The sequence below is a fragment of the Electrona antarctica genome (assembly GCF_951216825.1).
Source record: "Electrona antarctica genome assembly, chromosome: 7".
Taxonomy (NCBI): domain Eukaryota; kingdom Metazoa; phylum Chordata; class Actinopteri; order Myctophiformes; family Myctophidae; genus Electrona; species Electrona antarctica.
The window spans coordinates 58,542,683-58,562,543 of record NC_136812.1 but is presented as its reverse complement, the minus strand read 5'-3'; the positions used below and the strand labels follow the sequence as shown (position 1 = coordinate 58,562,543).

The window sequence follows — 19,861 nt, the reverse complement described above, 5'->3', positions numbered from 1 at the left end:
TATCTATGAGCAATTCAACACATACTGTATTACTCTACAAGGGTGCAACACAACCTTGGTGCCCTGAGTATAATGAGGCACATTGACAAAAACACCGAGCCACAACCACCCACCCAGTCTTCTGCCCCAACAATCCAGTAGCCTAGAATTAGGAATGACTCGCTATCCAAGTGAAATGAGCATCAAACAAATGCAATTCTTCATATTAATAACGGCAAAGCAAGCAGCTAGAAGTGCCTGTCAGTCAGAAAGTTTGTGATGGATCCAAATTCAGTTAGAAAATTGTGAAAAAAATGTGAAATGAGAAGAGAAGAGTACTGCCGAGGCAGACGACCCGCAACACTCCAGATTAGAGAACAAATCCTTATAGGCACCATGATGCATAATATTTGTTTTGCGGCTTACGCCTTTTATTGGTTTTTGAAGGGACAGACAGTAGGCTGACAGGAAACGGGAGAGAGATGGGGGAAGACATGCAGTAAAGGCCGTGTCGGGCTCGGGAGTCGAACCCGCGGCACACTGCGACTGGATTACCAGTCGGGTGCCCAGACGGTTACGCCACCGCCTGGGCCCATGATGCATAATAGAATGAAGGAAATGCCAGCACTCAATATTGTCCTTTTTCACATGATTTTGAAAATGTGAAATGACACTAGAGAGAGAGAGAGAGAGAGGTCCCTGCGTGACAAATTATTTTAGATGAACAGTATAAATCCTAGTTTTTTCATGGGGGGGAGGGGGGTAGGCATGTGTTTGGTCCGACGTATACTAACATGTCTGGAGCCACGGCCCACGGGTGAGTTTTAACTCGCAGCACGGGTTAGTTGTAACCGGCAGCGCATTTCAGGAGTGACTGTGTTGACTCGGACTAATGCCTGTTAGTATGATTAGCCAACGTATACACCCTTGGGGAGGGGTGAGTGCAAGGGGCCAGTGAGGCTATTCAAGAAGCTCTGGGCCCTAGTGGTAGGAGGAGGGACTACAGGCGGACCCGTGGATTCATGACCGGGAAACCCCGTGCAGCTGGGCTTTAACATTGTGTCGTGACGTAGGACGATCGCTCCAACGTCACTCCGGACCTCAAATTTGAGGTCCGGAGGAGGGACTTCCGGCAGTCTTCCGGGTGCTTCAAAACGCCACTGAGCAACTTCCACTGACATGAATAGCTGGGGGGGGCGGAGCTTCGCGCCAGTTCAGTCTCTATCCTTTTATATACTCTATGGGTGAGTGCTGGCCATTCACTTCCCGACCCAGACTCGTCCCGCCGGTCCGGAAGAATCGAACCGGCAACAACAAGTGCTCTCCTCTAACCTTTATGGCTGCCCCAATGGTGTTTGGTGTTTTTTTCCCATAATGTAACCTGGCTGATTCTAGTTCTCAAACATTTTCGTACTTCAAAATCAATTTTGTATTCATCTATTTGTGTGTGTGTGTGTGTGTGTGTGTGTGTGTGTGTGTGTGTGTGTGTGTGTGTGTGTGTGTGTGTGTGTGTGTGTGTGTGTGTGTGTGTGTGTGTGTGTGTGTGTGTGTGTGTGTGTGTGTGTGTGTGTGTGTGTGTGTGTGTGTGTGTGTGTGTGTGTGTGTGTGCGCGTTTTCTCTCTCTCGCCAGGACCCCAACCCGTTCTTCGGCCCCTCCGTGGAGCCGGACGCGCTCCTGCGCAGCGCGGTGCCTCCGGCCCCCAACAAGGACCAGGGCCGGCTGGGCGGAGTTCCGGGCCGCAGCCTGGCCCCGCTGCACTTCCCTTCGGAGCTGCTTCCCTTCGACGAGGCCCTCAGGGACGTGGTGGTGGGGGCCCTGCGGCCCCCCAGCGGGGCCCCCGACGCAGCCCAGGAGGACGCTGTGGCATGGCACGGAGCACAGCTCCTGGAGGTCAAGGCGGCTGAGAGGAGAGGTCAGATGCAGTGTTAAACCCGTTAAGACCAGAGAACAGATTCTACAAATGTCTTCTAAATCATAAAAATAAATCTAAAACCCATGTTTCTGTGTCAGTGGTGCTCAAACTATTTCATGTCAAGAAGCCCCAGAATTATATTTGGCCGCAGACCCCATCTCAAAATAATTATGTTGTTCCAGAGACCCCCTGAAGCAAAGATTTGAGTTAAGATCTACAAGCTCGTAGTGCGGCACTCAGGGCCGTGCTATGAGCTTGTAGATATCCTATTTTTCAATAGCTAAAGTTTAAAATAATGTGTGTGTGTGTGTGTGTGTATGTGTGTGTGCGTGTGCGTGCGTGCGTGTGCGTGCGTGCGCGTGTGCAGAAATGGAGAAGCAGATGAAGATTGAGAACCTGTTTGTCACGTGGCAACAGAGGTCTGCTCAGTCCAACATGCCCATCTCAGTAAGTAGCCAGAATCCAAACATTTCATTCATTCATTCATTTTACAATTTACAATTTAGGCATTTAGCAGACGCTCTTAATCCAGAGCGATTTACAATAAACAAGAACAAAAAGCATGGCAATACATCACATACATAAAAGTAGTTATCATGAAACATGCGTAAGCTAAGAACGTAACAGTGGAATATCTATATAATGAAACTATATACATATAAACTATACATACTATAACTATACTATATAGGCCTATACTATAAAGTGCTATGACTACATGAAATGCAATTCTAGTGCTGTCTACGTAACATGCTATAAGTCTGTATAAAATGCTATCCAAGTCTACATACCGTTGAATGCCACTGACCTTGTCCCTTTCTCTGCTACGGCTAATGAAATTCATTCAAACAAACCGTTATTTAATCTCAAAAGGACATTGAGGTTGCCCTCGTTTGCAGTGTTGTCAAACTGGATTGATTGATTGATTGATTGATTGATTGATTGCAAGATTGTAAATGTTATTCCACAGTATGCAGACTGGGTACATTTCAAACGTTGGCACAAGTCAATACAAAAACTTGTACTTGTGGAGTGGATGAACCATGATAAAGCATTACATTTGTTTTGACACGCAGTAATTGGGTCTTACGAAAATAAGAGTGTGTGCGTGTTCGTGTGTAAAAAAATCCCAAAATGTGGCCACGGTAAGAGGCCAAGTCTTTGCCACGGACATAGTGGTCTGTGTGTACGGACATAATGGATGACCCCCTGCGTTGTTGTTCCTCCTCCTCATCAGGTGACAGACTTGGAGACGTTGAAGCATTCGTCCAGGTTGGTTCACTACTGCGCCACGCCGCTGCTGTTTGACCCCGTGTTCCGCAAGCAGATCCAAGACGAGCAGGCTGCCCAGCCTCCTGTGAAGGTAACCCCTTAGCCTCTATGTAGCCAGCCTTCATCTGCCTTCGCAATGCATGTTACCACAGGCAGATTGAGTCTGGCCCCTCTCGATGCATATCACCACAGGCAGATTGAGTCTGGCCCCTCTCTATGCATATTGCCCCAGGCAGATTGAGTCTGGCCCCTCTCAATGCATATCGCCCCAGGCAGATTGAGTCTGGCCCCTCTCTATGCATATTGCCACAGGCAGATTGAGTCTGGCCCCTCTCAATGCATATCGCCCCAGGCAGATTGAGTCTGGCCCCTCTCAATGCATATTGCCCCAGGCAGATTGAGTCTGGCCCCTCTCTATGCATATTGCCACAGGCAGATTGAGTCTGGCCCCTCTCAATGCATATCGCCCCAGGCAGATTGAGTCTGGCCCCTCTCAATGCATATTGTCCCAGGCAGATTGAGTCTGGCCCCTCTCAATGCATGTTACCACAGGCAGATTGAGTCTGGCCCCTCTCAATGCATATCGCCCCAGGCAGATTGAGTCTGGCCCCTCTCAATGCATGTTACCACAGGCAGATTGAGTCTGGCCCCTCTCGATGCATATTACCACAGGCAGATTGAGTCTGGCCCCTCTCAATGCATATCGCCCCAGGAGGATTGAGTCTGGTCCCTCTCAATGCATATCGCCCGAGGCAGATTGAGTCTGGCCCCTCTCAATGCATATCGCCCCAGGCAGATTGAGTCTGGCCCCTCTCTATGCATATTGCCCCAGGCAGATTGAGTCTGGCCCCTCTCGATGCATATTGCCCCAGGCAGATTGAGTCTGGCCCCTCTCAATGCATATTGCCCCAGGCAGATTGAGTCTGGCCCCTCTCAATGCATATCGCCCCAGGCAGATTGACTCTGGCCCCTCTCGATGCATATTGTCCCAGGCAGATTGAGTCTGGCCCCTCTCTATGCATATCGCCACAGGCAGATTGAGTCTGGCCCCTCTCTATGCATATTGCCCCAGGCAGATTGAGTCTGGCCCCTCTCTATGCATATTGCCCCAGGCAGATTGAGTCTGGCCCCTCTCAATGCATATCGCCCCAGGCAGATTGAGTCTGGCCCCTCTCGATGCATATTGCCCCAGGCAGATTGAGTCTGGCCCCTCTCGATGCATATTGCCCCAGGCAGATTGAGTCTGGCCCCTCTCAATGCATGTTACCACAGGCAGATTGAGTCTGGCCCCTCTCAATGCATATTGCCCCAGGCAGATTGAGTCTGGCCCCTCTCAATGCATATCGCCCCAGGCAGATTGACTCTGGCCCCTCTCGATGCATATTGTCCCAGGCAGATTGAGTCTGGCCCCTCTCAATGCATATCGCCCCAGGCAGATTGAGTCTGGCCCCTCTCAATGCATATCGCCCCAGGCAGATTGAGTCTGGCCCCTCTCGATGCATATCGCCCCAGGCAGATTGAGTCTGGCCCCTCTCGATGCATATCACCACAGGCAGATTGAGTCTGGCCCCTCTCAATGCATATCGCCCCAGGCAGATTGAGTCTGGCCCCTCTCAATGCATATCGCCCCAGGCAGATTGAGTCTGGCCCCTCTCTATGCATATCGCCCCAGGCAGATTGAGTCTGGCCCCTCTCGATGCATATTGTCCCAGGCAGATTGAGTCTGGCCCCTCTCGATGCATATTACCACAGGCAGATTGAGTCTGGCCCCTCTCAATGCATGTTACCACAGGCAGATTGAGTCTGGCCCCTCTCAATGCATATTACCACAGGCAGATTGAGTCTGGCCCCTCTCAATGCATATTACCACAGGCAGATTGAGTCTGGCCCCTCTCAATGCATGTTACCACAGGCAGATTGAGTCTGGCCCCTCTCAATGCATATTACCACAGGCAGATTGAGTCTGGCCCCTCTCGATGCATATTACCACAGGCAGATTGAGTCTGGCCCCTCTCAATGCATGTTACCACAGGCAGATTGAGTCTGGCCCCTCTCTATGCATATTGCCCCAGGCAGATTAAGTCTGGCCCCTCTCAATGCATATTTCCCCAGGCAGATTAAGTCTGGCCCCTCTCTATGCATATCGCCCCAGGCAGATTAAGTCTGGCCCCTCTCAATGCATATTGCCTTGTATCTGCCTGGGACGGCTGTGGCTCAGGAGGTAGAGCAGGTCGTCCAATGATACATGGGTCGGCGGTTCGAATCCCGGCTCCGCCTCTCCACGTGTCGAAGTATCCTTGGGCAAGACACTGAACCCTGCATTGCCTCCAATGAGTTGGTCGGTGTGAGCTTGCCGCCATTGGTGTGTGAATGTGGGAAGTGAGGACGCTGGTGTCGACTGTTGGCCGCTTCACCTCCCAATGTATGTAAAGCGCTTTGAGCACTTGGAAAAGCGCAATAAAAATGCAATTCATTCATTATATTGCCCCTGGCAGATTAAGTCTGTGATTAAGGCCCTCCTAAAGGCCTCACCGTGGGTTTGTTGGGCTTCTTCCTCACGGAAGACACAGGCTGGGGCGCCAACCCATACTGCTCCCGGGTGCCGTCTACTTTCCGGCTGCCACCCGTCTCTCCGGTGGTCACCAGACTATTCCTGGTTGTCACGTAGTCTATTCCTATGAGTCACTATAAATAGAATAACTAAAACAAAATACATACATACATGGATGCACCTGGGACGTATCCTCAGTGATGTATCCCAAGGTCATCGGGGTTTCGGGTCTCCCAACATCATACCCCTCACTCAGGTGACCCAGCCGGGGTGATCAAGTCCCGACTTACGTCCCAGTAGCTACCCTCGATCAGTCCCATTAGGGAAAAACCAGGGCCACACAATCCGTTCCTCCTGAACTACTCTGCCGGGACTGGGAGGTACCATTCGGTCACTATAAATAGAATAACTTACAAAATACATACATACATGGATGCACCTGGGACGTATCCTCAGTGATGTATCCCAAGGTCATCGGGGTCATCAAAAATTATCACAAAAAATAAGTAAATAAATAAATAAATGCCCACTGATTTTCTTTTTTCTATTGTATTAGAGGTGGGAATGCCGAGAGCTGAGCTCTGGCCTTTGAACTACCTACCCAGGCAGAATAAATGCCCAGAAAAATGCCTTTTTAGAAGTTCAGTCAGGACAACTCATGGATGGAATATATATTAATTTATTGAATATAAAATGAGCAATATATTTATTATGGTTTGGCGATGAATTGGATCTGCTTTTTAGGTACTCTGATCAAGCGCACCAGTCCCGACCATAGGGACTCCGAATCCCCTGTACCTAAACAGCAGATCCAAAACGACAGGTGGTAGCCGGGGTGGAGAAGGGTGAGCAGCAGTGGTTTAGCAGACAGCAGCGCAGCGGTATCGGTGTGCAACAGCAAGCAAGCAGGATGAGCAGTGCAAACTTCCAGTTTAAATAGCCAGTATGAAGATTGAATGAGAATGTGAATTAGATGATGCTGAGGCGGCCCAATGAACGAGCTGGCAACTGCACTGAGTCTCCTGACTGAACGCGCATGTCTGTGACAGGCTGCCACTGCGCAAAAAGCTTGGAATACGGATGAGTATATTACAGGAAACTCCCGTTAATCTTTCCAACAAACTCCCGTAAACTCCCGAATTGTACCATCACACCTGTATATTACCGTATATTACATGTATATGCCCGCTAAACTTGAGGTTTACGGGCAAAATACAGTTCCCGTAATTGCCCGTTAACTCCTCTTTTCACGCAGCTGTGACACTCACATTAGTGACAATACAGTACAAGCTCGCAACACGTCTCATTGTGACATTTACTCGACAACTACAAAAATGTAGAGTACTACTTTTATTGTCTTTCTCCCACCGCCGAAACAGAAGCGCCACCGCTCCAACGACAGCATGGCGTCGGGCAGCAGGGACCGCTCGTACAGCACGGACTCTGCGGACACGCTGCAGCCCGGCGGCGGGCCGCGGCTGAAGGAGGAGGCCTGGCTGCTGGACCTGTCCAACACCTTCCTGCAGCAGTACGTCCAGTACCTGCAGAGCATGGGCTTCATCCTGGTGCAGGTCCGCCCCATGTCCCCCACACGCAAGTATGTTGAACACTGTTCATGTCCGCCCCATGTCCCCCACACGCAAGTATGTTGAACACTGTTCATGTCCGTCCCATGTCCCCCTGCACGCAAGTATGTTGAACTCTGTTCATGTCCGCCCCATGTCCCCCGCACGCAAGTATGTTGAACTCTGTTCATGTCCGCCCCATGTCCCCCTGCGCGCAAGTATGTTGAACACTGTTCATGTCCGCCCCATGTCCCCCACACGCAAGTATGTTGAACTCTGTTCATGTCCGTCCCATGTCCCCCACACGCAAGTATGTTGAACACTGTTCATGTCCGCCCCATGTCCCCCACACGCAAGTATGTTGAACTCTGTTCATGTCCGTCCCATGTCCCCCACACGCAAGTATGTTGAACACTGTTCATGTCCGCCCCATGTCCCCCTGCGCGCAAGTATGTTGAACACTGTTCATGTCCGCCCCATGTCCCCCTGCGCGCAAGTATGTTGAACACTGTTCATGTCCGCCCCATGTCCCCCGCACGCAAGTATGTTGAACACTGTTCAGGTCCTCCCCATGTCCCCCACACGCAAGTATGTTGAACACTGTTCATGTCCGCCCCATGTCCCCCGCACGCAAGTATGTTGAACTCTGTTCATGTCCGCCCCATGTCCCCCTGCACGCAAGTATGTTGAACACTGTTCATGTCCGCCCCATGTCCCCCTGCGTGCAAGTATGTTGAACACTGTTCATGTCCGTCCCATGTCCCCCTGCGCGCAAGTATGTTGAACACTGTTCAGGTCCTCCCCATGTCCCCCGCACGCAAGTATGTTGAACTCTGTTCATGTCCGTCCCATGTCCCCCACACGCAAGTATGTTGAACACTGTTCAGGTCCTCCCCATGTCCCCCGCACGCAAGTATGTTGAACACTGTTCATGTCCGCCCATGTCCCCCTGCACGCAAGTATGTTGAACTCTGTTCATGTCCGTCCCATGTCCCCCGCACGCAAGTATGTTGAACTCTGTTCATGTCCGTCCCATGTCCCCCTGCACGCAAGTATGTTGAACTCTGTTCATGTCCGTCCCATGTCCCCCTGCGCGCAAGTATGTTGAACACTGTTCAGGTCCTCCCCATGTCCCCCGCACGCAAGTATGTTGAACTCTGTTCATGTCCGCCCCATGTCCCCCTGCGCGCAAGTATGTTGAACTCTGTTCATGTCCGCCCCATGTCCCCCTGCACGCAAGTATGTTGAACTCTGTTCATGTCCGCCCCATGTCCCCCGCACGCAAGTATGTTGAACTCTGTTCATGTCCGTCCCATGTCCCCCACACGCAAGTATGTTGAACACTGCTCATGTCCGCCCCATGTCCCCCTGCGCGCAAGTATGTTGAACACTGCTCATGTCCGCCCCATGTCCCCCTGCGCGCAAGTATGTTGAACACTGTTCATGTCCGTCCCATGTCCCCCTGCACGCAAGTATGTTGAACACTGCTCATGTCCGCCCCATGTCCCCCTGCACGCAAGTATGTTGAACACTGCTCATGTCCGCCCATGTCCCCCTGCGCGCAAGTATGTTGAACACTGTTCAGTTCCTCCCCATGTCCCCCACACGCAAGTATGTTGAACACTATTCATGTCCGCCCCATGTCCCCCTGCGCGCAAGTATGTTGAACACTGTTCATGTCCGTCCCATGTCCCCCTGCGCTCAAGTATGTTGACCACTGTTCAGGTCCGCCCCATGTCCCCCACACGCAAGTATGTTGAACTCTGTTCATGTCCGCCCCATGTCCCCCACACGCAAGTATGTTGAACGCTGTTCATGTCCGCCCCATGTCCCCCACACGCAAGTATGTTGAACTCTGTTCATGTCCGCCCCATGTCCCCCGCACGCAAGTATGTTGAACTCTGTTCATGTCCGCCCCATGTCCCCCTGCGCGCAAGTATGTTGAACACTGTTCATGTCCGTCCCATGTCCCCCACACGCAAGTATGTTGAACACTGTTCATGTCCGCCCATGTCCCCCACACGCAAGTATGTTGAACACTGTTCATGTCCGCCCATGTCCCCCACACGCAAGTATGTTGAACACTGTTCAGGTCCTCCCCATGTCCCCCGCACGCAAGTATGTTGAACTCTGTTCATGTCCGCCCCATGTCCCCCACACGCAAGTATGTTGAACACTGTTCATGTCCGCCCCATGTCCCCCGCACGCAAGTATGTTGAACTCTGTTCATGTCCGCCCCATGTCCCCCGCGCGCAAGTATGTTGCACTTAAAGGTATCTTCAGTGATTTCACTTAATTCAAATATCACTTTTCTTATTTATTTTTTGTGATAATCCTCCATACTAACCCCTGGGGTCAAAAAAGCTTAGGTTTCGTTTTTGGCTAGAGGGCCTATCCTTCATCCAATCAGGATAGAGAGGGGCCTTCCTCCAATCATGATCGAGCGTGTTCGTGTTCCCCGACTGTAGAGCGTGTGCATGTGCACATCGTGTTACCGGGGCATATCGCTGTTTTTTCCAATACACCCAAATCACTGAATGCTCCGTTAACACTTTCCACGTTTTAAGGTCAAGTTTACGCGTGTGTCTGCCACACTTTTCAGCCGCAAGGTCTTAATTCAAAAGCTGATTCGACAAACCGGAAGTAAACTAAACATCTTTCATTTCCGGGGCTGCCGCTGGATACTTTCGCTTTCGTCAGAAGCGCTGATATAGTAAAGCGAGGTTGCGGAGATTGTTTTTATTGAACTCCTAAAACATGGATGTTCTGTTTGATCACCACAATCTGAGCTTCAATTCTGAGAAAAACGGCGCTAAAGATCGTCGCTAAAGATACAGTGGGCGGAGGGAAATATTAAAAGAAATATTAAAAATATGAATATATTATATAATGTATATCAAATATTATATAATATAAATATCAATAATATAACACGGAAGCAAAGCGTTGCCAGGCAGCGGAGACGCCAAGAAGCGGTAAAAATTATTACTAGGATGCATTATAAACTAATAACTTCTAATCTAGGCGATCTGTGACTTTTAACCCTTGGACTCCCGTTGACGTAATTGACGTAATGAAAAAAAATATATATATATATATATATATATATATTTTTTTTAAATTATTTTACACCATTTTTTTTGGCATTCAAAAATGTCATCTAGAGCCGGCAGAAGGCACTGAAAAGCTGCTATTAGGGGTCCACGTGTTAACTCACCCCCTGCCTAGATCGTCTTTTGATGTTTAGCTCCTATGGCTTTAGTCGCTGAGTTCGTGTCAACATAGCGATTTTACACTTCGTGTTTCTCCGTTTCTCTGAGTGAAACGGATTTCAAAATAAGACGGTTCTCCGTTGAAATGAACGCTCGGCATTTCTCGAGTATAAATTCAGCCGCCAGATGGCGGCGAGTGAGATTAATGGGACTATGCCTCAAATGAGCGTTCCTCTGTTGCAGCATCGCTCGAGCGCGCGCGGCCATGCTGAGCTCCATGTCATCAGAGGGAAGAATGTCCTTCTCATATGTCAAACAGAAGAGCGAAGACAGCCCCAAGGTTAGCACACTCACACACACACACACACACACACACACACAGTGGCGTCTGGGAAAAATGCGAGGCCCTGTGCGAACTTTAATTAATGAATTAATGTTTATTTTGGCCTAGTATAACTAATTGAAATGAACACCCCGAAATGTAGCCTAAGAGTAGGCTATATGAAAGCCTTTTATAAATTATACTATTGGTATTTCACACAGGTGTTGCCAAATAACTAATTATCTTGCCAGTCAGATGCGCTGCATGCGCATATGACATATCTAGGTCATATCTATTTAATCAGCAGAGGTTGCAGAGCAGTGCTGCTTCTCACTCCGCACACACTGACTGACCAGCTAAACTTTATGCCTACTTTAAACCATATGACAAACCTTGGATTAATTCTTCTGAAAACGAGCAGCAAGCACAAGGTAACGTTCAGGCGGACATTGGGTTATTGGAAATGGATGCACTGCTGCTGCTGACCACTGCGATAAGCATTATGACAGGCGTGTGGCGAGAGAGAGAGAGAGAGAGAGAGAGAGAGAGAGAGAGAGAGAGAGAGAGAGAGAGAGAGAGAGAGAGAGAGAGAGAGAGAGAGAGAGAGAGAGAGAGAGAGAGAGAGAGAGAGAGAGAGAGAGAGAGAGAGAGAGATAATTGATATATAAATATAATGCACTCGTCTCGGATGTTACTCACAACTTCACAAGCAGCAGCTTTCCTTGCAGCAAATTGCAATAATGCCTTGATAATCCCGTCTAGTTTTAACGCAGGGTCCCGCGGCTGATTGGGGCGCAGGGCCCTGCGGCTGATTGGGGCGCGGTTGGATCGAGGATTTGTGCAATGAATTTATCAAATGAAACTCTCAGCGAGGCTTTGAACTCTTCTTTTTTGAGTGGTGCAAACCACTCCAACAACCAGCTTTGTCTGTATCTATGTTTGTGTACCTGTGTACGTGTCCGTGCACAGGCGAGCATGGTTACCATGGTCACTAACATTACGTCAGACCACAGCTGATCAGGCTATATAAGACCTTGCACCACTCAGTTCACACGGGTGTGATTTTTTTCTCTACGACTCGACTTTGTGTCTTTCAACTTTCCCACCACCACACCACACCGCCCTCCTACGCACAGTCGCACACCAACACCATCCACTCGACCATCACGTAGTATTGATGACGCAGACACGCAATGTCAGTGAGACTGATGTGAACTATGATCAAGCAAAACTAGATTTTTAGGACGCAGACACGCATTGTCAGCGAGTAGGCCTACTAGTGAAATATATCAACATGTAAGCAAAACTTTAGATATTACTGTCTTAGATGGAAAGTGATTGTTAACATTTATAAGCCTATTAAAAAGGGAGGGGGGACGCTGCCCCCGCGAGGCCTCGCAAGGCGCGAGGCCCTGTGCGACGGCACCACTCGCACTACCCTTAAAGCGGCCCTGCACACACACACACACATACACACACACACACACACACACACACACACGTTTGCATTACTATACTTGTGAGGACATTGGCGTGTTATGTTATGATGAACAACGAAAGCGACGTCGCCACGTGGCGGCCATCTTGATTCAGGTAGCTCATAACATTGTGTCTATGGGCATGCACTTTTTAAATACTTGCTCAATTTCCAACCAATTTTCAAGTTTGGTTTGTTATAAACGTCAGAGGCGTCAGCATACTTATATGCTTTTATATGACGTTCATATAAAATATAATATTAAACCGATAATCATCCTGAATCATAGCCACATTGATAGCGTTTGTAATAGACCAACCTGTTTGTAAATCCGTCAAAACTTGAGCGAGTAATGAGTGTTTTTGTTTGAGCTGATCACCAGCTACCATAGAACGCAGGACTGTAGCAAGATGGCCGCCGGTGCACGACGACTCCACCTTGTGCCATCTAGCCCTTATATATGTCTATGATGATGAATGCCATTCTTGCAAATTCTCTTTGACATTTGTTTTTAACCCATTTAGGGCGGGAACCCCTTTCGGTGTTTTTAGCATTATGTTACACTTTAGCTATTGAAAAATAGCAGATCTACAAGCTCATAGCACGGCACCGAGTGCCGCGCTATGAGCTTGTAGGTCTGCTATTTTTGAAAAATCGTGAAAATGTGGCGCAAACCTTTGAATATTTATTCTTTCAGAGCGAACATTTTTTTAACTCAAATCTTTGCTTCTGGGGGGGTGCCTGGAACAACATATTTTCAGATGGGGGTCGGCGGCCAATTACATATATTTTTTGGGGGGCCTTGACATGAAAATGTTTGAGAATGACTGACATAGAAACATGGGTTTTTCAGAAAACCTTTTGTAGAATCGTCCTCAGGTCTAAATGGGTTAACTGAAAGCCTAGAGAACCATGACAGCAGATCTACAAGCTCACTGCTTTTTGCACATTTCCCACAGACGACAGGATCGAGTCCTACCACCTACCACCTGCAGAGGGCACTGCCGGGCGGCATCGTCCTCATGGAGCTGGCCTTTCAGGTAAGAAGAAGACCCTATTGAATCATCATCATCACATTCCGGCCAATCACTTTTGGCGTCCTGCAATTTTTTGGCCTCACTTTTTTATCCTCACTTTTTTATCGCTACGGGGTATCAGCCAATCAAATCATCGCTACGGGGTATCAGCCAATCAAATCATCACTATGGTGATTTAATTTAATTCATAACTAATGTGTACATTGATTAACTGTTGCAGCCCAGTCAGCATGGACATAGTCACTTAAGTGTGTGTGTGTGTGTGTGTGTGTGTGTGTGTGTGTGTGTGTGTGTGTGTGTGTGTGTGTGTGTGTGTGTGTGTGTGTGTGTGTGTGTGTGTGTGTGTGTGTGTGTGTGTGTGTGTGTGTGTGTGTGTGTGTGTGTGTGTGTGTGTGTGTGTGTGTGCGCGCGCGCGACATTAGGGCTGCTATTTCTGTGTGAAGCAGTATGCTCTGGAGTGTTCCCGCATCCCCATGGGCCAGACTGTCAACTCACAGGTACACACTGTTTTACACACACACACACACACACACAAAACCCAATAGCACTCTACACACAACCACTTAATCCATTTTGAGCTGAGGTCGATTCTTATGTCTTCTTCTAATTCAGTAGTTCTCAAACTTCCAAGAACCACCAAAGTGATTCATAACACTGTTCAAACACTTTCGCCATGAAGTGACACGCCAGAACATGAAGCATCTCAAGCTGGGGGAAACGAGGGTGGCTGCCTGCCGCCGTGACAAACTATATTCCTCACCAAACCTTTTAGTTACACTTGGGTTCTATTCATACTCCACTTTTAGAGCCGGTCGACTCTGTAGAGAAGAAAAAAATGCTTTTTTTCCTCTTCTGAACAGTTAGTCTTGCCGCTATGACTGTCTCTGTATAAAAAAATAATCACATATATAAAGTCAGGCCTCAGTCTGTACTCTGTGAGTACTATTTTTGGGAGGACTCCTTAATTGACCTATAGCTAAGCCCCTCCCCAAACTGCTATGGTCCAATCGCAGCTAAACATAACATGGGTTAGACAAACCTCTCCACCAATAGTTTTCCTATATGACAAAACATTGTTTTAAAAAAAGAAATGTCACGCACATATTTTTCCAGTGCATATGGCAGGCCTTGTTGACGGATTTGGAAGAGATTTTGAAGGTCTGGTTGTAAAAATGAACCATTATTTAATGTGTAAATACATGATATTTACATTGGAATGAAGGAGCCCGGCTGGAAAGTGTCCCAAGTGGGAGAGGTCGGGGCTTTGCTAAAGGTGAATTCACACAAATCCCTGCTTGGGTCATGGCCTGATAAACATTTTCAGTCCTGTGGAATCTTATTTTTGAGTTCATGCAGATGCTTTTATTGCAGCAAAAGTTGTTGCCACGCTTCGAGCTGAACACTCAAGACAAGAAAGGTTTCCATTTTATTTGATGTCTGTATGGATGGCAAAGTATGATGAAAGAATGCATGGTGTAAAATGAACTAAAACAAAGATGACTTGATTTCCCTCTCATTAACACACCATTGAACAATTTGAAATGACCAAGGTGGGTCCAAGACTAGAGCAGACTCGGGGGTGTCTGTCTGTCTGTCTGTCTGTCTGTCTGTCTGTCTGTCTGTCTGTCTGTCTGTCTGTCTGTCTGTCTGTCTGTCTGCATGCCCAGTCCCATCACCATCATGTCCTCATCTCTCCACTAGGGGCCACTGTTCACCAAACCCCGGTGCAAGCCATTCCCAGAAGGCACCGCGGTGCCTGACTCTGCGGTATGTCCCGATTCGGTCCTATACAGGAAGGGGAGGGGCTCACTTAAAATGGCTCCGCCCTCTTCCCCTTCCTCAACTTGCTGCCGCCGGCGTTGCTTCAATCGTCTCTCTCTCTCTCTTTTCTCTCATCAATCCCCTGTTCCTTCAGCTGCTGTTCTCTCGTAGAGTCCCGGCCATTAGTGTCGCTCTGGCTGAAACATTGCCATTATTAGCCCATTTAGACCCTGAGGACGATTCTACAAATGTCTTCTAAATCACGAGAGTTTTCTGAAAAAAACGATGTTTCTATGTCAGTGGTTTTCAAACTATTTCATGTCAAGGACCCCAAAAATTATATGTAATTGGCCGCCGAAACCCCATCTGAAAATATGTTGTTCCAGGGTCCTCCCAGAAGCAAAGATTTGAGTGAAAGAATATACAGCATAATCAAAGATTCGCGCCACATTTTCATGATTTTTCAAAAATAGCAGACCTACGAGCTCATAGCGAGTGCCGCGCTATGAGCTTGTAGATCTGCTATTTTTCAATAGCTAAAGTATAACATAATGCTTAAAACACCAAAAGAGGTTCCCGCCCAGAATGGGTTAAGCGAAACGTTTCAAAGCTCAACATTATGAGCTTTTAGATGGCTGTTTTTGTAGTTATATTTGACCGGAAATGCTTATAATTTGTAATCATATTTAGACATTTAATACTTTATTCTTATTTTGTATTCATTAAACACGTTAAACCTTTTTTTGTATCCAAATTTTGCTCATTAATGAAATTGTTTTTCGAATTAATTTCAGGATTTTGCATCTTTTAACGTTCAAAACATAGCTACCGATTACATGGCTCAGTGGTTCTCAAAGTGGGCTCCGGTGGGGACCCTTAGGGTTATTTGAAGAGGATCCAAATGGATCCCCTTCAAATAAGGTCTGCAACTCTGAGAGTGTAACACATGGAACCAAATAGACCCTTACGGGTCTGTATCTCTGAGAGTGTACAAATGGAAGCAAATGGATCCTTACAGGCCTGTAACTCAGAGTGTAACACATGGAACCAAGATAATGGATCCATTTGGTTCAATGTGTTATACACTCTCAAGAGTCATGGGGGGGGGGGGGTCCTTGAAATAAAATAAAGTTTGACAACCACTGACATAGGTCGTGCAAAGCTGTATAATGGGCGGCGCTCTACTGTCTGGCTTTCTGACGTGGGATTGGGACCTTTCTCCCTCTGTTTAACTTTGAGCAGCCTTTGGGAGCTATGGTTACTGACCTATACAGCTTGACATTGACATTCTTTTACGTAACCCCGAATCTCCATGCAGCGACTGCATGGGATCAGCTGTCATATATCTGTATATCAACCTCTAAAAAAGGCAAAAAAAATAAATCCACTTTTATCCCGTCAACAACCAAAATCTCTTCCCCCGAAAAGCCCTGACGTGTTGGGAGCTTGTAGGTTTGGCCATTTCTGCTGGACGTTTACCCCGACAGAATGCCCGCCCTATGGTAGTGGTTCCCAAACGTTGTCATGTCAAGGACCCCCACATTGACGCCAATTAGCCCGCGGACCCCCATTAGAAAATGTATGTATAAGAGAAGATTTTCACGTCTCTAGCAGTGATTCTCTACTCGTTTAATTTCAAGGACCCCCAAAGTTTGACATGCATTCGTCTACAGACCCCCATTTAATGGCATTTCTATCTCTGAGACCCCAAGTTATGTCGTAAAATCGATTTAATTTAACTCTGAGAGTGTACAAAAAATCTGTACACTCTCAGAGTTACAGACCCATAAGGGTCCATTTGGTTCCTAACTATCATTTAGCTGGGGGCCTCCTGGAACTCCCTCAAGGACCCCTAGGGGTCCCCGGACCCTATGGAGGCATTGCTTTTCTGAGCTGATTCGACCATTTGTACACTCTCAGGATTTAAAGTAACATTGATTTTACAATATAAATTGGGGGTCCCAGGGATAGAAATGCCATTAACAGTTTGACGCCACATCACGCGGAACCCGCCTTTTAATCAAATATCCTACGCTGCCTGGATTGTTTTATTACCTTTAGATCATACGCTGAAGTATTTGGGCGTTTGATCCGTGAAAACCCGGATCCGTTCCTCAGTTTGTTTTTGAACGATCGCACCACCCGCCATCTTGACAAGCAGAATGGAGGGGGCTGGGAGGCTGTTGTAGTTAGACAAAACCACCGTCCACTTGCATTGGACTCAATTTCCCAGAAGCCCTAGCAGCCCAGCATAAGTATCGATTTCCGGTTTCGTCGTCATAACATGAAGCTCTCTCCCCCTGCTCCGCAGCAGAGGCGGACTTTTTTTATTATTATTAATGCGATGCGATTTAGACACATAAAACAAATAGCGGGAATGTCGTATTATGCAGCGGCGCAACACTGGATCAAACAATTAGCGGCAGTAGAACTGTTTTAAATTGGGGTATGTAGACTAATAAGCACGTCAAACTGGGGGTCCTTGAAATTAAATGGGTTGAGAATCACTGCTAGAGCCGTAAAAATCTTCTCTTATGGGGGTCCCTGGCACCCCGGGGGTCCTTGAGGGAGTTCCAGGGGGTCCCCAGCTAAATGATAGTAAGAAACAAATGGACCCTTATGGGTCTGTAACTCAGAGTGTACAAATGGAACCAAATGGATTCTAACGGGTCCATTTGGTTCCATTTGTACACTCTCAGAGTTAAAATTAACATTGATTTTACAATATAAATTGGGGGTCCCAGAGATAGAAATGCCATTGAATAGGGGGTCCGTAGACTAATGTGTGTCAAACTGGGGGTCCTTGAAATTAAACTGATTGAGAATCACCTCTAGAGCCGTACAAATCTTCTCTTATGGGGCTACCTGGCATATGTTTTCAAATGGGGGTCAGTGGGCTAATGCAGGGGTTCTCAACCCGTGGGTCGCGACCCCTCGGGGGGGGTCGCCAAATTATTTTAGGGGGTCCCCAAATTTAAAAAAAAAAAAAAAAAAGCTCGTAGCGCGCCACTCGGTGGCGCGCTATGAGCTTGTAGATCTGCTATTTTCCAATAGCTAAATTATAACAATGCATAAAACACCAAAAGAGGTTCTCGCCCAAAATGGTTTAAGGTTATTGTAGCAGTCAATTTATATTGGGGGTCGGGAGGGGGCGGGGCAGGGGGTCCCGAGACGTTGCCAAAGCATTTCCGGGGGTCCCCGGCCAAAAACGTTGAGAACCCCTGGGCTAATAAGTCTCAATTTGGGGGTCCTTGACACGAAAAGGTTTGGGAACCACTGGCCCGAGAGCCATCAGCTTGAGGCTATGGACCAGAGTTAAGACTCATAGGGTGAGTCTTAACCTGGCCACGTATGTTGGACTAACGGGACGTCGGACTAATGCATGACCCCTCCGCTGCTACCGGGAGCTTGTCAGTCGTTGGTTGAGCGTGTTCTTTCCTTTAACACTCAGACTCTGATTCATACTCGGCCGCACGCCAGCCTGGTGTCACGTGCCCCGAAAACAGACGCTGGGTCTGCGATTTTCGAACGCACCGACACAAAGTATAAATCAAGCCATTTTTAGATCCTGCCTGAGATTAACAGTCGACAATCAATGAGAAAATAACCAAGGACATATTTCATTTTACAATCAAATATGCATTACTCTGAATTTGATTGCGGTTCTTTAATTACCCCGAGGTCCGTTTTAATTTGTGGCTTCATTTCTATGAGAGCGACACGCAACCTTTCAGAATGTCAAAGTTGAGTCAGATTCATTCTTTGTCTCGTGACGTAAAAAAAATGAGTCGACACGTTGTGCGCTTGTAGGCCGACTGTTGTGCACACACGACGGCATCGTGCATAAATTAGGCTTCAACATCGGGAACGCTTGACGCGGACAGCGTATACCAGGGGTTCTCAACGTTTTTGGCCGGGGACCCCCGGAAATGCTTTGGCAATGTCTCGGGACCCCCGCCCGCCCCCTCCTGACCCCCAATATAAATTGACTGCTACAATAACCTTAAACCATTTTGGGCGGGAACCCCTTTTGGTGTTTTAAGCATTGTTATAATTTAGCTATTGAAAAATAGCAGATCTACAAGCTCATAGCGCGCCACCGAGTGGCGCGCTACGAGCTTGTAGGTCTGCTATTTTTGAAAAATCGTGAAAAAAAAAAAATCATTTTTTTTTTTTTTTTTTTATAATTTGGGGACCCCCTAAAATAATTTGGCGACCCCCCGAGGGGTCGCGACCCACGGGTTGAGAACCCCTGGCGTATACAATTGCCGGTGTTTTAGCTTCGCTTCAGCACTAATCGTGTTGACTGGCTTTTCTAGTATCACTTCTGGAGGTCGCTCCACGACGTTTAGTAGAAGCAACATGACGGTGATGTCCTTCATGTGGTCCGCCATCCCGTTAGTCCGACCACATGGCCGGTTGGGATCCGATGGTAATTCCGACGCCGCATTAGTTCGACATGCGGGAACAACGGTCGGACTAGCGCTTGAACATGCCCTGCTCCCGTGCTTGCGGTTAAGTGGTTAGGTTTTTAGCGATAGAGGTAGGTTGTCGGTCTAATGACCGTCGGACCAATAATAGTGTCGGAACTAAAGCCTGTACCCGACCGGTTAACACTCACCCTGTGGTTTCTGTGTGCGGTTAGGGTTAGTAATGGTCGTTTTTTTTAATCATTAATATTTTGATAATAAAAAAGATGAAAATCATGAAAAACGACACTACAGCATGTCGTCCTCATGCTTTTCGACAACAATAAACAATGAAAACTATGA

General features: G+C 47.7%; 1 protein-coding gene across 4 annotated transcripts in view; it reads left to right on the top strand.

Annotated features, from left to right (window-relative positions):
- Window positions 1–19,861, top strand: part of szt2 (SZT2 subunit of KICSTOR complex) — a 179,041-nt gene that overhangs the window by 144,027 nt on the left and 15,153 nt on the right. For all 4 annotated transcript variants that reach the window (XM_079506037.1, XM_079506038.1, XM_079506039.1 and 1 more), the window contains 7 exons: window positions 1,610–1,892; window positions 2,260–2,339; window positions 3,130–3,255; window positions 7,095–7,312; window positions 10,736–10,832; window positions 13,251–13,331; window positions 13,751–13,825. In XM_079506037.1, coding sequence (XP_079362163.1) covers window positions 1,610–1,892; window positions 2,260–2,339; window positions 3,130–3,255; window positions 7,095–7,312; window positions 10,736–10,832; window positions 13,251–13,331; window positions 13,751–13,825 — 960 coding nt within the window. The remainder of the gene's footprint in view (window positions 1–1,609; window positions 1,893–2,259; window positions 2,340–3,129; window positions 3,256–7,094; window positions 7,313–10,735; window positions 10,833–13,250; window positions 13,332–13,750; window positions 13,826–19,861) is intronic.